This window comes from Erythranthe guttata, chromosome 11, assembly GCF_056151865.1.
Source record: "Erythranthe guttata isolate IM_541 chromosome 11, IM_541, whole genome shotgun sequence".
Lineage (NCBI taxonomy): Eukaryota > Viridiplantae > Streptophyta > Magnoliopsida > Lamiales > Phrymaceae > Erythranthe > Erythranthe guttata.
In genome coordinates, this window is record NC_142543.1 from 1,081,979 (window position 1) to 1,094,513 (window position 12,535).

The 12,535-nt window shown below is 33.9% G+C and overlaps 2 protein-coding genes and 1 long non-coding RNA gene across 5 annotated transcripts; 1 reads left to right on the forward strand and 2 right to left on the reverse strand.

Moving 5' to 3' along the window:
• Positions 1 to 746: 746 nt before the first annotated feature.
• Positions 747 to 1,418, forward strand: LOC148766743 (uncharacterized). The gene is made up of 2 exons (XR_016034399.1): positions 747 to 881; positions 973 to 1,418. It is a non-coding gene; the product is annotated as an uncharacterized LOC148766743 (long non-coding RNA).
• Positions 1,419 to 1,709: 291 nt separating this feature from the next.
• LOC105976614 (metacaspase-9) lies at positions 1,710 to 6,216 on the reverse strand. 3 transcript variants are annotated; one of them, XM_013001859.2, is made up of 5 exons: positions 5,824 to 6,216; positions 5,039 to 5,117; positions 4,800 to 4,931; positions 2,666 to 2,999; positions 1,710 to 2,577 (listed from the first exon to the last, which is right to left on the reverse strand). In XM_013001859.2, exons 4-5 carry the CDS (start codon positions 2,922 to 2,924, stop codon positions 1,940 to 1,942), a joined length of 897 nt encoding a protein of 298 aa, XP_012857313.1. In that variant the 5' UTR covers positions 2,925 to 2,999; positions 4,800 to 4,931; positions 5,039 to 5,117; positions 5,824 to 6,216; the 3' UTR covers positions 1,710 to 1,939. The 3 variants fall into 3 exon arrangements, with proteins under 3 accessions (XP_012857313.1, XP_012857315.1, XP_012857311.1); XM_013001861.2 differs by having other exon boundaries at positions 5,017 to 5,117; XM_013001857.2 differs by lacking the exons at positions 4,800 to 4,931; positions 5,039 to 5,117; positions 5,824 to 6,216 and having other exon boundaries at positions 2,666 to 3,605.
• A 3,707-nt stretch (positions 6,217 to 9,923) lies between these two features.
• On the reverse strand, positions 9,924 to 11,226 carry LOC105976615 (metacaspase-9). The gene is made up of 2 exons (XM_088825516.1): positions 10,839 to 11,226; positions 9,924 to 10,729 (listed from the first exon to the last, which is right to left on the reverse strand). The coding sequence occupies exons 1-2, from the start codon at positions 11,224 to 11,226 to the stop codon at positions 10,104 to 10,106; spliced, it is 1,014 nt and encodes a 337-aa protein (XP_088681642.1). The 3' UTR covers positions 9,924 to 10,103.
• Between the last annotated feature and the right edge of the window lie 1,309 nt (positions 11,227 to 12,535).

The window sequence follows — 12,535 nt, forward strand, 5'->3', positions numbered from 1 at the left end:
TCAATTGTGATTTTCAACTTGGTAGTATTCAACAAAGCAAAAATTAGTATTCAAAATAGTTGCCCCCTTTATGTTGCATGTTATTTTATGGTTTGTTTGTAGTGCTACTTGTAGTTTTATACTTAACTCATAGGAATATTTGATATTGGTGATAAACATTCAATTTTTACGTATTTTCTTGCATAAATAATACCATATAAATTAAATATAAATAAATAAAAAATAAATAATTCGAAAACCCGGTTGAACCCCGGTTGATCGGTCCAACCGTGACCCGATAGCTTGGCCGGGTCAATGTCCGGTTCGATTTTCGGAACATTGCAATTTTGTACACAGTTGTCGATATATTTGTCCAAACTTAACCAAAGTACTAAAGAAAATTGAAATAGAAAATTGCAAATAAAGAGTAGTACCTAGAATATTTTAAATAAGATATTTGAAATAAATAATATTTTGGAGTCTTGAGTAATATAATTAATATTTCGAAAGGGACCAAAATTGCAAATAATAAAATCTATTGGGACCAAAATGCAAAATCTAGTGTGTATAAACATATTCCATTTCTTTTTAATTATATATTTCATCTATTGTGTGTTATATTGCATCTATATTCTATTGTGTGCACAAAGGAATGATTAGAGATAATTACAAGATAATAATAAATTAAATTCATCTTATTCCGTAAATGATAAATAAAGTTGAAGTTCATCAACAAGATGGGTACATAATTAATAATGCACATTTTAATTATCTGCCAAGAAAATACTATATATAAAAAAACAACATGAAATTTTATAGCAACCATTGTATCACTCATCACAAAGAAATGGATAAGCAATTCCAGATTGTCACCTTATTATTGGTGTTACTATTCGTCTCTGGTACTCTCTCTCTCTCTCTCTCTCTCTCTCTCTCTAGGCAATATTATGGTTTGATGATTGAAAACATATATATATATATATATATATGCAGGAGGAGTAGTAGTTGATGTGGATGGCAGAAAAAACTGCGACCATGGAGCGGCATCAAAGTGTTTTCCGAAGGAGAAATGCGATCCCCGTATTTGTGCAATCATATGCAGTCGCAGTGAGGATTATGAATGTGATCGCAGATGCATTTGTTGGTGGGGTTGCCGCAACTCCACCACCACCACACCCACTCATCACCACCCACCACCACCACCACCTATTCTTTCCTCCAGCTTTCAGCGTGTAGTTTGTATGTAATTAATCCATGCATTAATGATATTATTACTTTTAAAGATTGCAATATGTTCTATATGCCCTGTTTGAGATTATATTGCAGCAACTTGTGCCAATTAAATAATAATTAATTTCTCTTGTATGTTCATATGCTATTCTCTACACTAGTTTGCCTTGTAAACAAACACATATATAATATAAACAATAAAGCAAAAATGATATAAAATGGAATAACTAATCAGAGATCAATCAATAATTAAGGAACACTGAAATGTATTTATTAGTAATAAACACATATGCACTCATCATATTAATTAAGTTAAACGTGATAACTTGCAACTCATAATTATATATTACAAACCAGTATAGTATATAAAAAAAGTTTATAACATGAAATGAATGTAGTAGTTGTTGCATCCATTTATAATGTTTATGTGTATGTGTCAACATAAAACTTGGTACGAGAGAAATATTACAGTACATTTAATTATTTCAGTACAGTTGGGATTATTACAAGAGTAAATTTATTGATGATAAGAAATTACAGATATAATTGATCACTAGTAAGTAGTGACCATTACAAACCAGTATGGTAATATATAGAGAAATATTAATTAATTAATTAATTAATTATTATAACATGAAATAAAAAAAGGAGTGATTCTAGCTATAAGAGAAACCTTTATTGTAATTAATTATATAGGTATATATAAAAATAGTACTTGTTCATAGATCATTCATTCCTCAAGCACATGACCTTCTTCCGATGTTTGACCAATTTCAGCCTGACCATGGGATGCTTTGCGAAGGAATACGGCATCCGCGTTTTTGTTGCTACAGTAAAGACACGGATGTTGCGGATGATCCTTTCTATTGCCCAAAATACCCCTGGCCCTGATAACCAACTGCTTGTTTGTAATAGGTGCAGAGTGTGCATTGACAATCGCTGCCACAGTTTTAGTAAAAGCCCCACCTGCAGGACCATTACTATCTTCAGGATCGTCAACAGTGTTCTCATTAGGTTCACCGCCGCTCAGTAGAATTCCCTGGTCAGCTTTCAGCGGCTTTGGATGCTCATCTGGAGGCAGGCTGAACAAGATGCTGGCTTCCAAATCGAACAACTGGACCAGGTGAACTCCAATGTCCGGACTGTTTAGCCCTGTCCTGGACGACAGCTGTGCAAGATATGCTTCGTAAGGGAGCTTCCTAGGTTTATAGTTGCTGTCTTCATTATTAATCCTAGGATTGTAGTAGGGTAGCAGCCCAACCTGTACAGGCTCTTGGTCAATAAGTCCACCACTGAAGCACGAATCAGCTATTATAGTCAGCGTTGCATTTTTGGGCAAATGGTTCACATAATGCCTGAAGTCCATACCTGAGAAGCAATCAAATAATTGAATTAATTGTCCAAACAAATTAATTAAACAACCTCGATATATATATATGTATATAGCTGCACATACAAGTAATGTTATTGTCGTCGCAGGCCACTATGGCATGCCGTGTTAGATTCCGATTATGTTTATCAGTGAAAGAAGTCCCATGACCCGAAAAAAAGAAGAAGAGCCTATCTCCTGGTAGGGCTTTGGCAATCATATTACCGAGTTGAATCTTTATATTTTTACCGGTGGCTCTTAGTTTCTTACTCCCTGGTTTGTCCGTCAACACCATAATCGCCTTCGGGTCGAACCCAAATCGGCCAATCAGCATCTTCTTCATCATCTTTACGTCATTAATGCAACCATTGAGCTGGTAAGGCTCCGGGTAGTTTGGATAGAGACACCCCACTAACACGGCCTGCAACCTCACGTCACTCACGATTCTTTTCTCATAATCCATCGGAAATTTTAATTGTGTTTTTCTTTTTTTTTTTTCCTTTTCGTTCTAGTAATAATATATATATGTACTTCTCAGAGCTCTTAATTATGGAACTATTTATATGTGTTAATTACAACATCAATTTAGTCTTTAGCCGGAAGTTAAGAATTGTATACCTTTCGTTGCTAACCCAAATTTCTCGAACGATAATTATACATATCTTTCCTAATCGATTCATGAATTATGTTCTTGATCTATTTTAGGTGATGATGACACACACATCACAGAACATTAATCAAATCAATAAGGAGACTATTCTAATTGACTTTACAACTCATTAATTCACACTTATGGTAAACTTTAATCAAATCAATCCAAATATCATATTATGATTTTGTATTGTGTTTCTCTTAACAGTAATTAACGCCTGGCTGGTTAATTAAGACAATTCTTTAACCTAAAGTTACTACTGAAAACATTAAGGTATGTATATCTATATATGTAAAATAATAATATGCTTTTCCTTTCCAACTGAAATTTCTCAAAATGATTATTAGTTGCATTACTGTTATACTTCAAATTTAATTTCAAAAATATATATATACATACATACATATATATATATATATATATATATATATATATATATATATATATATATATATATATATATATATATATATATATATTCTGTGTAATTAGGAAATTAATTTTTAATTTTTCATGGTCTTGATAAACCTGCAGTAGGAACAAATTAATTTTGATAAAGAAAGGCACATCTTTTCACTTTATAAGGATTAAAGACATTTCAGTTTATTCTTTGCATATTTTTTGGTGAATGGAATACTCATTTTTCAAATCAAAAATTAGGAAAATGAACAAAACTGTCATGAAAGATATAAACTAAAAAGAATGAAGAAACGGAATAACTGGTCCCTTTCTCGTATACAAAAGCATTAGTGAAAGAGTAATTTTGAATGCACTTTTTCTTGATTCAGCAAATATCTCAGTGTATTTATTTTAAGTTGTAATCTTCCCAATGTAACATAGTGTACTTAATTGTTCTCAGTCTCTCTCTCAAAAAAAAACATAGTGTATTTAATTAAACGATACATGAATTTTACCAATTACCATTAGTGTTGTATTTGTTCTTTAATTAATATATAATTTCAATTGAAAAAAATCTTTACAGGTTAAGTGAAATTCTTTAATTTTTTCCATGTCTAAATTGTATGCAATTTTAGTCAATATTTCATATTATATTTTGAAAAAAATGCACATTATCAAAAAAAATAAAAAATAAAATAGTCCAGTACTCCTTTGTACTAATTAAAACGTCAATGCCCTCATGGACTCCATATATATAAATATAAATGAAAGGATGTAAATATCCTCATCTAATTTCATTTTATTTTACAAGTCTTTTGTACTAAACATATTTTTTCGATACAAGGCCCAATTGAATTGGGCCTTATCCAAAAAACTCTCTTAAACTTTACTCGGGTTAATTGCATCAATTTATTTCTTTCTTTTTTGGGTCAATCGCGAGGACCCCCTAACAGATGGTGTAATAACGAAAACACCCTCTGTGTTACGACCACCCCTGAAGTATTCGTCATCTAAGAAACATACAAACTAACTAATTGATCAGTTTGGATCAAGAAGAGATTAATTAGTAACTAATTACAAGTCCTTATATTATATGATCCTTCTATTTTGACTCAACATCTTTCTATTGAAAACGGGTCAAAGATGGGTAGAGAGAATAAGGAAGCGCACCTTGGAAAATGCCGAAATAAACCGAGTGCCATGGTTTCATCAATGGTGCACTGTTGACTTGGTCTTCAGAAGAATGAACGATCCAGCTGCATTATGACCAACTTCTAAAGCAAGAGGGCAATATTCATTCCCCTGCAAAATGTTGAAATGTAGTTAGCGAGAAATTACAATTCATAATGGAAATGATATTTTACTACTAAGAGAAATATAAACACACTGAAAATCAGCTAATCAATTACGGTTCATTCATCAAAGCTCAGGCCTCGACTTCATCAATTACGTCAACAATCTTGCCTTCATCAGACATTTGAAAGTTACCTGAAATTATGAAAGCTTGAATTAGTAACCATAATATATATGAGTTACTCTATGAGCTAACTGTTAGACAAGACTTAATTTCAGGCAACCACCAGCATATTACATTACAATTTCGCAGAAATTTCTGACAATCAATGTTGTATGATTGAGGAAACAAAAACGGATCAACTAAACAATACAAATATGACAAACTTATACATTGATTGTAAGACAAAATAATCATATCAATCAGTTAAACATCATCTTAACAGTAATAGAAATAAACCATCATCTTAAAGAGTAACCAAGGTAAAACATCATCTTAGAGAGTAATTAGGATGAAACATCATCTTAATCTTAGAGAGTAATTAGGATGAAACATCATCTTAATCTTAGAGAGTAATCAAGGCAAATCATCATCTAAAAGAGCAATCCCCTGATAAAATATCCTCTTAATCTTAAAAGATAAATTTAAAGAGTAATTATGGCAACTTACTGAATAATCACGACAAAAAATCATATGAATACACCAAATCAAATTAGCATCTAACAAAAACTATGGTACAATTACATTGACAAGCTGATGAATGCTAACTGTCATATACTATTTGGATTAACCAACAAAAGGAACCATTGACAACATAAGAATACACAATGCTACTTCGAATTTAACAAACACCAATAGAAGGAGAATTAATTGAATTGAATGCAGCAGGAAATGATTGACCTTGACGAAGTTTCCGAGCTAGGTAAAAACATCCACAAACTGAAGAACCTTGTTACGTGTGCACACGCGCCGCCACAATTCCAGATCCACGACAGTAACAGATCCACAGTTGCCGGTCACATTAAACGGCGGCTTTCCGATCTTGTTACCCCCAATATATATATATACACTCTCCTCCTCCTTGAGTGGAAGTAGATTTGCTCAATTGATTTGATCAAACGAGCGAGCTTCATACCAAACAAAGTGTTTTTTTCTTAGTAATCATACTTAACAAATTTAATAATAATAACAATTTGATAAATTAGCATAAATTAAGGGGATTAATGAAATGAATAATGCTATACATGAAATTAGGGCCATATTCTCAAATATTGGGCAGTATCAGACAAGGTTCAAATTTATTGAAGCATAATAAAAATTATGAAATATACACTATATCATAAAATCATTACATATGAAAATCAGCATAGTATTTTTTAGGGAAAGTTAGGGAAACCCCTTATTTTGAAATTGCATTGAGATAGGTTATTTTTTTTAAATAATTAGTGAAAACCCCTCCTTTTGTTTTTTCGCGATTTTCTAGATTAAACTGGATGTAAGTCGACAATGTTGTTTGCGGAATCGATTTATTAATCAACTATAGTTGATTAAACTATTCAAGTGTATATTGGACCTAAAAATAATAAATCAACTATAACAAAACATAGTTAATTTATTAATCGACTATAGTTGGTTACGTAAACTGAACCGCCTGGTAAGACCGAGGGCCACTGGTGTAATAAAAACCGCCGCTCTAATTTCCACATGCGTCCACCAGAAAACGCCTTCGGCATAGACGGGCGTGGGTTTGATCGATCGGATGGTTGATTTATTGAGGCAGTTGGTAGCATTGTGGTGGATGATGAAGTTGTAGGATTTGCAGGTGTAGACGATTGCAGCCCGAGATGGGCCTAGATATTTTCGCATTAAGTCCACTGGGCCAAGAGATTGTTACTACAATTTTGTACACGTTGATATATTTGTCCAAACTTAACCAAAACATTAAAGACTAAAAAAAAAGGCATATTCCAAATAAGGGATAGTACCCAAAATATTTTAAGGGATTTTTATGCAAAAGTCCCCAACCAAGCATGTTTATTATTCTAGGTATAGGGGACATATCTCTTTCACCAATAACCCCATCCCTTTAATATTTATTATAACTAAAGGAAACATTCATGTATATCCCAATATTACCCTCAATCATTTATACCCAATTCTTAATTGTAATCCAAATTAATCAATTTTGTCCATAAAAGTTCAATTTTGACCACAAAAATTCAATTTTGACTTTTTTTTGGAGTATAATTTAATATGCTCCAATTTCATCCTTAACTTAATTTAATCTCAATTTGACCCCAAATTTCACAAATTATTAAATTTTGACCCAAAAATTTTTTTTTTTTCAAAAATTTTTTTTTTTTCAAAAACTTTTTTTTGCCGCCGGATTCCGGCGTTGACCGGCGGTCAACGCCGGTCTCCGGCGTTGACTTTTTAAACTTTTTTTTTTTTTTTTTTTTTCTTCCGGATTTTTTTTCCGGATTCCGGCGTTGACTTTTTTTTTTTTTTTTTTTCTTTTTTCTTTTTTTTTTTTTCTTTTCTTTTCTTCCGGATTTTTTCGCCGGTTTCCGGCGGTCTCTTTCTTTAGTGTTTTTTTAAGTTTTTTTTTTTTTGTTTGGTTTGTTTTGTTTTTCCACGCCCGCCGCTACACGTTGACCGTAATTGTGCTGTCACTGACAGTAATTTAGCGTAATTATACTGTCAATGATAGTTAATTAACGTAATTGTACTGCCGTTGACATTACATTTATGTAATTGTGCTGCCGTTGACATTACATTTATGTAATTGTGCTGCCGTTGACAGTAAATTTATGCAATATTATATTTTTTTATTTATTATTATTTTTTTTTATTTTTTTTGATTTGTTGACAAGTCAACGTAATTATATTACTGTCGTTGACAGTAAAATAACTGTAAACACAATAATATTACTGTCAACAACATCAATATTATTATTTTTTTGGGGTGTTTGTTTTGTTCGAGTTATTCACGAAGTAACGTAATAATATTACTGTCTACTATTGTAATATTACTGTTGCTATAGTAATATTACTGTCACTCACAGTAATATTAATTCTTTTGGTTTTTTTTATTTTGTTTACATTTGTTGAACGGACAACATAGTAATATTACTTTATTATACAATAATAATGAATTTTGTTGTGTTAATATTAATGTGCTAGAGATTAATATAGCAATATCAATGTGTTAAACTATAGTTTAGTTAATTTTACTGTGTTTAACAGTAATATAGTTAATATTACTGTCATTCACAGCAATATTGCTGTTTAAACGGAAAAAAAAGTTACAGAAAAAAAAAAAAAAAAATAAATAAATAAATAAATAAAAAAAAAAAGTCAACGCCGGAGACCGGCGTTGACCGCCGGAATCCGGAAAAAAAATCCGGAAGAAAAAAAAAAAAAATAAAAAAAAAATAAAAAATAATTTAAAAAGTCAACGCCGGAGACCGGCGTTGACCGCCGGTCAACGCCGGAATCCGGAAAAAAAATCCGGAAGGAAAAAAAAAAAAAAAAAAAAAAAAAAAAAGTCAACGCCGGAATCCGGCGGGAAAAAAAAGTTTTTGAAAAAAAAAATTTGTGGAAAAAAAATAGTTTTGGGTCAAAATTGAATAATTTGTGAAAGTTGGGGTCAAATTGAAGTTAAAGTAAGTTAAGGATGAAATTGGAGCATATAAAAGTAAGAGGGGTTATTTTAGTCCTTTACATAAATCTGGACCATGTGTGGACTTATTGGTAAAGGAGAATATTGTCTGGATCTCTTTATGAATAAGTTCCCACTGATGGGCTTATTTGTAATATGCCCATATTTTAAATAAGATATTTGAATTGCTTCTTAATTATAAATGAAAAATGTGAAATAAAAAATATACAGTGTTTTAAAATTTACACCTTCAGTAATTAATAATTCGGCATAGACCAAAATTGAAAATAATAAAATCTATTAGGACCAAAAAGCAAAATTTGGCCAAGCGCCAGCGCATGATTTTTGTAATTGCCATTTAGATTGAAACTTATATAAAATTCATTTCTTTATAATTATATTGCATTTTTCTTTTCCGTCTTTTTTTTTTTTTTTTGTTATTACCTAAAATTAGGTGTGGGAAAAGATAAGTAATTATGCGAAGGTCAGTGTTGAGATTATTACAAGAGTAAATTGGTGCAGACAGACATTAGATAGCAAGATGAGAATAAAATTAAATTTATATTCTTCTGTTGATGACGTAATTAATGCACATTATCGATTTGCCAAAAAACTGCTATAAAACACTTAAGTTCATAACCACAATTGTATCACTCATCACACAGAAACAACATGGACAAGCAATCCCTTATGGTCACCTTATTATTGGTCTTACTATTCGTCTATGGTATTGGACTCTCTCTCTCTCTCTCTCTCTCTCTCTCTCTCTCTCTCTCTCTCTCTCTCTCTCTCTCTCTGTAATATTATGGTTTGATGAATGAAAATATATATATATATATATATATATATATATATATATATATATTGCAGGAGGAGTAGTAGTTGATGTGGAGGGCATAAAAAACTGCAGGGAAAGAGTGACAACAAAGTGTTACCCAAAGGAGAAATGCGAGGCACGTGCTTGTGCAATAGGATGCTGGGCACTTGGTCACTTTGAGGAATCCGAATGTGAAAACCATGTATGTATCTGTATGTCTGGTTGTGGGCCCCACGTGAACCCTCCCGCCCCCGCCCCCGGCCTCACTACTCGTCACCATATCTCCCCCACCCTCCGTCGTTGTCTCGTCTAACCAGTCCGACCCATGGCCACTTTTATATTAGTTATTAGTCCTACTAATAAACATATATAGTTTCTCATTTATTACATACGCTTGTCTGAAATTAAGGATGCTACATATTATGTACCTCCTGGGAAATTTATATATATATGAATTCCATTTTAATCGATCAATACTCTTGTGTAACGTACTGTAAATGAAAACAAAGAAAGTCTAATGTATGTTCGAAGAAATAATCGATCAATTAATAATAAACGCTGAAATAGAATGTATTATTAGTAACAAACATTATATATGCTGTCATCTTATTACAATTATTGCATAAATTAATCAAAGTGATCACTTGCAACAAGTGATAATTATTACAAACCAGTAGAGTATATGTATAGGCATAATAATAATCATCCCTCAAGCACATGATCTTCTGAGGTTTCACCAATTTCAGACGCTTTGCGAAGGAAAACCGCGTTAGCGTTTTCCTGGCTACAATAGAGACACGGGTGCTGCCTCTCATCTTCGTCCTTGATCCCCAAAATACCCCTTGCATTGACAATCAGTTGCCTGTTTGTTATAGGGGCAGGGTGTCCATTGAGTATTGCGACCACAGTTTTAGTAAAAGCACCACAAGGGTTCCTAATATCTCGACGGTCTTCAAAGGTTAACTCATCAGGCTCACCGCCGCTCAGTAGAATGCCCTGGTCACTTTTCAACGGCTCTGGATGCTGATGAGGTGGCAGCCAGAACATGATGCTGGCTTCCGATCCGAACAATTGGATCAAGTGTGCACCAATGTCCGGATCGTTTAGCCCTGTCCTAGACGACAAGTTTGCCATGTAGGACTCGTAAGGAATCATTTTAGGTTTATTCTTACCAACACATGTCTGATCTTTAGGAGGCTGAACATAGTACGGTTGCCTGACCTGCACCGGTTCTTGGTCAATGAGTCCACCGCTGAACCACGAATCAGCCATTATTGCAAACGTTGCTTTTTCGGGCAAACGACTCACGTAGTACCTAAAGTCCATGCCTGCAAAATTTTATATAATGCAAACATTTATTATTATTATTATTATTATTATCAAAACAGAGAAACATTAAATTAATGATTTTAATTAAAATAAAATAACAACACTTGCATGTAATAAGATTGTCATCAGAAGGGACAATGGCCTGCTTACTCTGATCTCCATTATGACAAAAAGGCATTCCATGGCCAGAGAAGAATAAGAACAGCCTATCTCCCTCGTCAGCATCTTCATCATTTTCTCCATTTGTTTCTTGATATTCGCAGCAGTCGGCATTTGCTTGCTGCCAGGCGCGGCCACCATAAGGTCCATAACCAAGATATATACACGTGCGCGCACACACACACACACAGACACAACCATGACTGAATGATTTGCAACTAATGTTGGATGATTGAAAACATACAGGAGTGGTTGTGGAGGGCAGAAAAAATTGCACGCGCAGAATCATTACAAGGTGTTTTCCAAAGGAGGAATGCGAGCCCCGTGCTTGTGCCATCTACTGCAGTACATTTGAGGATTTTGAATGCTACAATGGCATCTGTGTTTGTTTGAAGGGTTGCAGCCCCCACAATTCCACCGCCGCCCTCACTCCTCACATCACCAGCTTCCGTCGTTGTATGTTCTAACGATGCAGCAAGTTGTGCTCTAAGTGAATAATTTTGACTTACAATATTGTTAGTTATAAACTTAGCTATTTTCGATATTTAAACAATTATATGTCAATTCCATGTTAATAATCAATGCTCATACATGTATAAACTGTTAAGGAATATTATTAGAATCAAAACAAACAATATGTTTATGTTCTCATGATCATATTAATGTTAGTCCATACAGATAGAATTCGATCACTTGCAAGCGATAATTATTACAAACCAGAGTGTATAAAGATTCTTATAGCCTTATTGTAATATATATGTATGTATATATATATATAGAAGTAGTAATTGTCGATCATTGCTCAAGCGTGATCTTGTGAGGTTTCACCTATTTCAGCCCGTGCGGTGGTTTTGAGAAGGAAAACGGCATTCACGTTCTTTCTGGTGCAGTAGAGACACGGGTGTTGCCTCTCATTTTCTGCCTTGATCCCCAAAATACCCCTTGCCTTGATAATCAGTTGTTTGTTCGTTATAGGGGCTTGAAAATTCCGACCACAACCTTAGTAAAAGCACCACAGGGGGACCCATTTTCATCCCAATCTTCAACAGTGTTCTGATCATCGCTCGCATGCCGCTCAGTAGAATGCCCTGGTCAGCTTTCAGCGGCTTCGGATGCTGATCTGGACGCAGCCTGAACAAGATGCTGGCTTCCGAATCGAACAATTGGACCAAGTGTACCTCAATGTCCGGACTGTTTAGCCCTGTGTTGGACGACAGTTGTGCCAGATAAGCATCGTAAGGGAGCATCCTAGGATGACAACTTTTCTGAGGACGTGGATGGCACAGGCTCTTGGTCTATAAGTCCACCACTGCTTCACGAATCAGCCACTACGGTCAGCGTTGCATCTTTCGGTAAACGGTTCACATAATGCCTAAACCTTGGGAAATGCCGAAATAAACCAAGGGCCATGGTTTCATCAATGGTGCACTGTTGAGTTGGTCTTCAGAAGAATGCATGATCCAGCTGCGTTATGAACAACTTCTAAACCAAGAGCCCAACATTCATTCCCCCTGCAAAAAGTTGAAATGTAGTCAACATGATATTTTACTAGTAAGAAAAATACAAACAAACTGAAACTCAGCTACTCAGTTACGGTTCATTCATCAAAGCTCAGGCCTCGACTTCATCAATCACGTGAACAATCT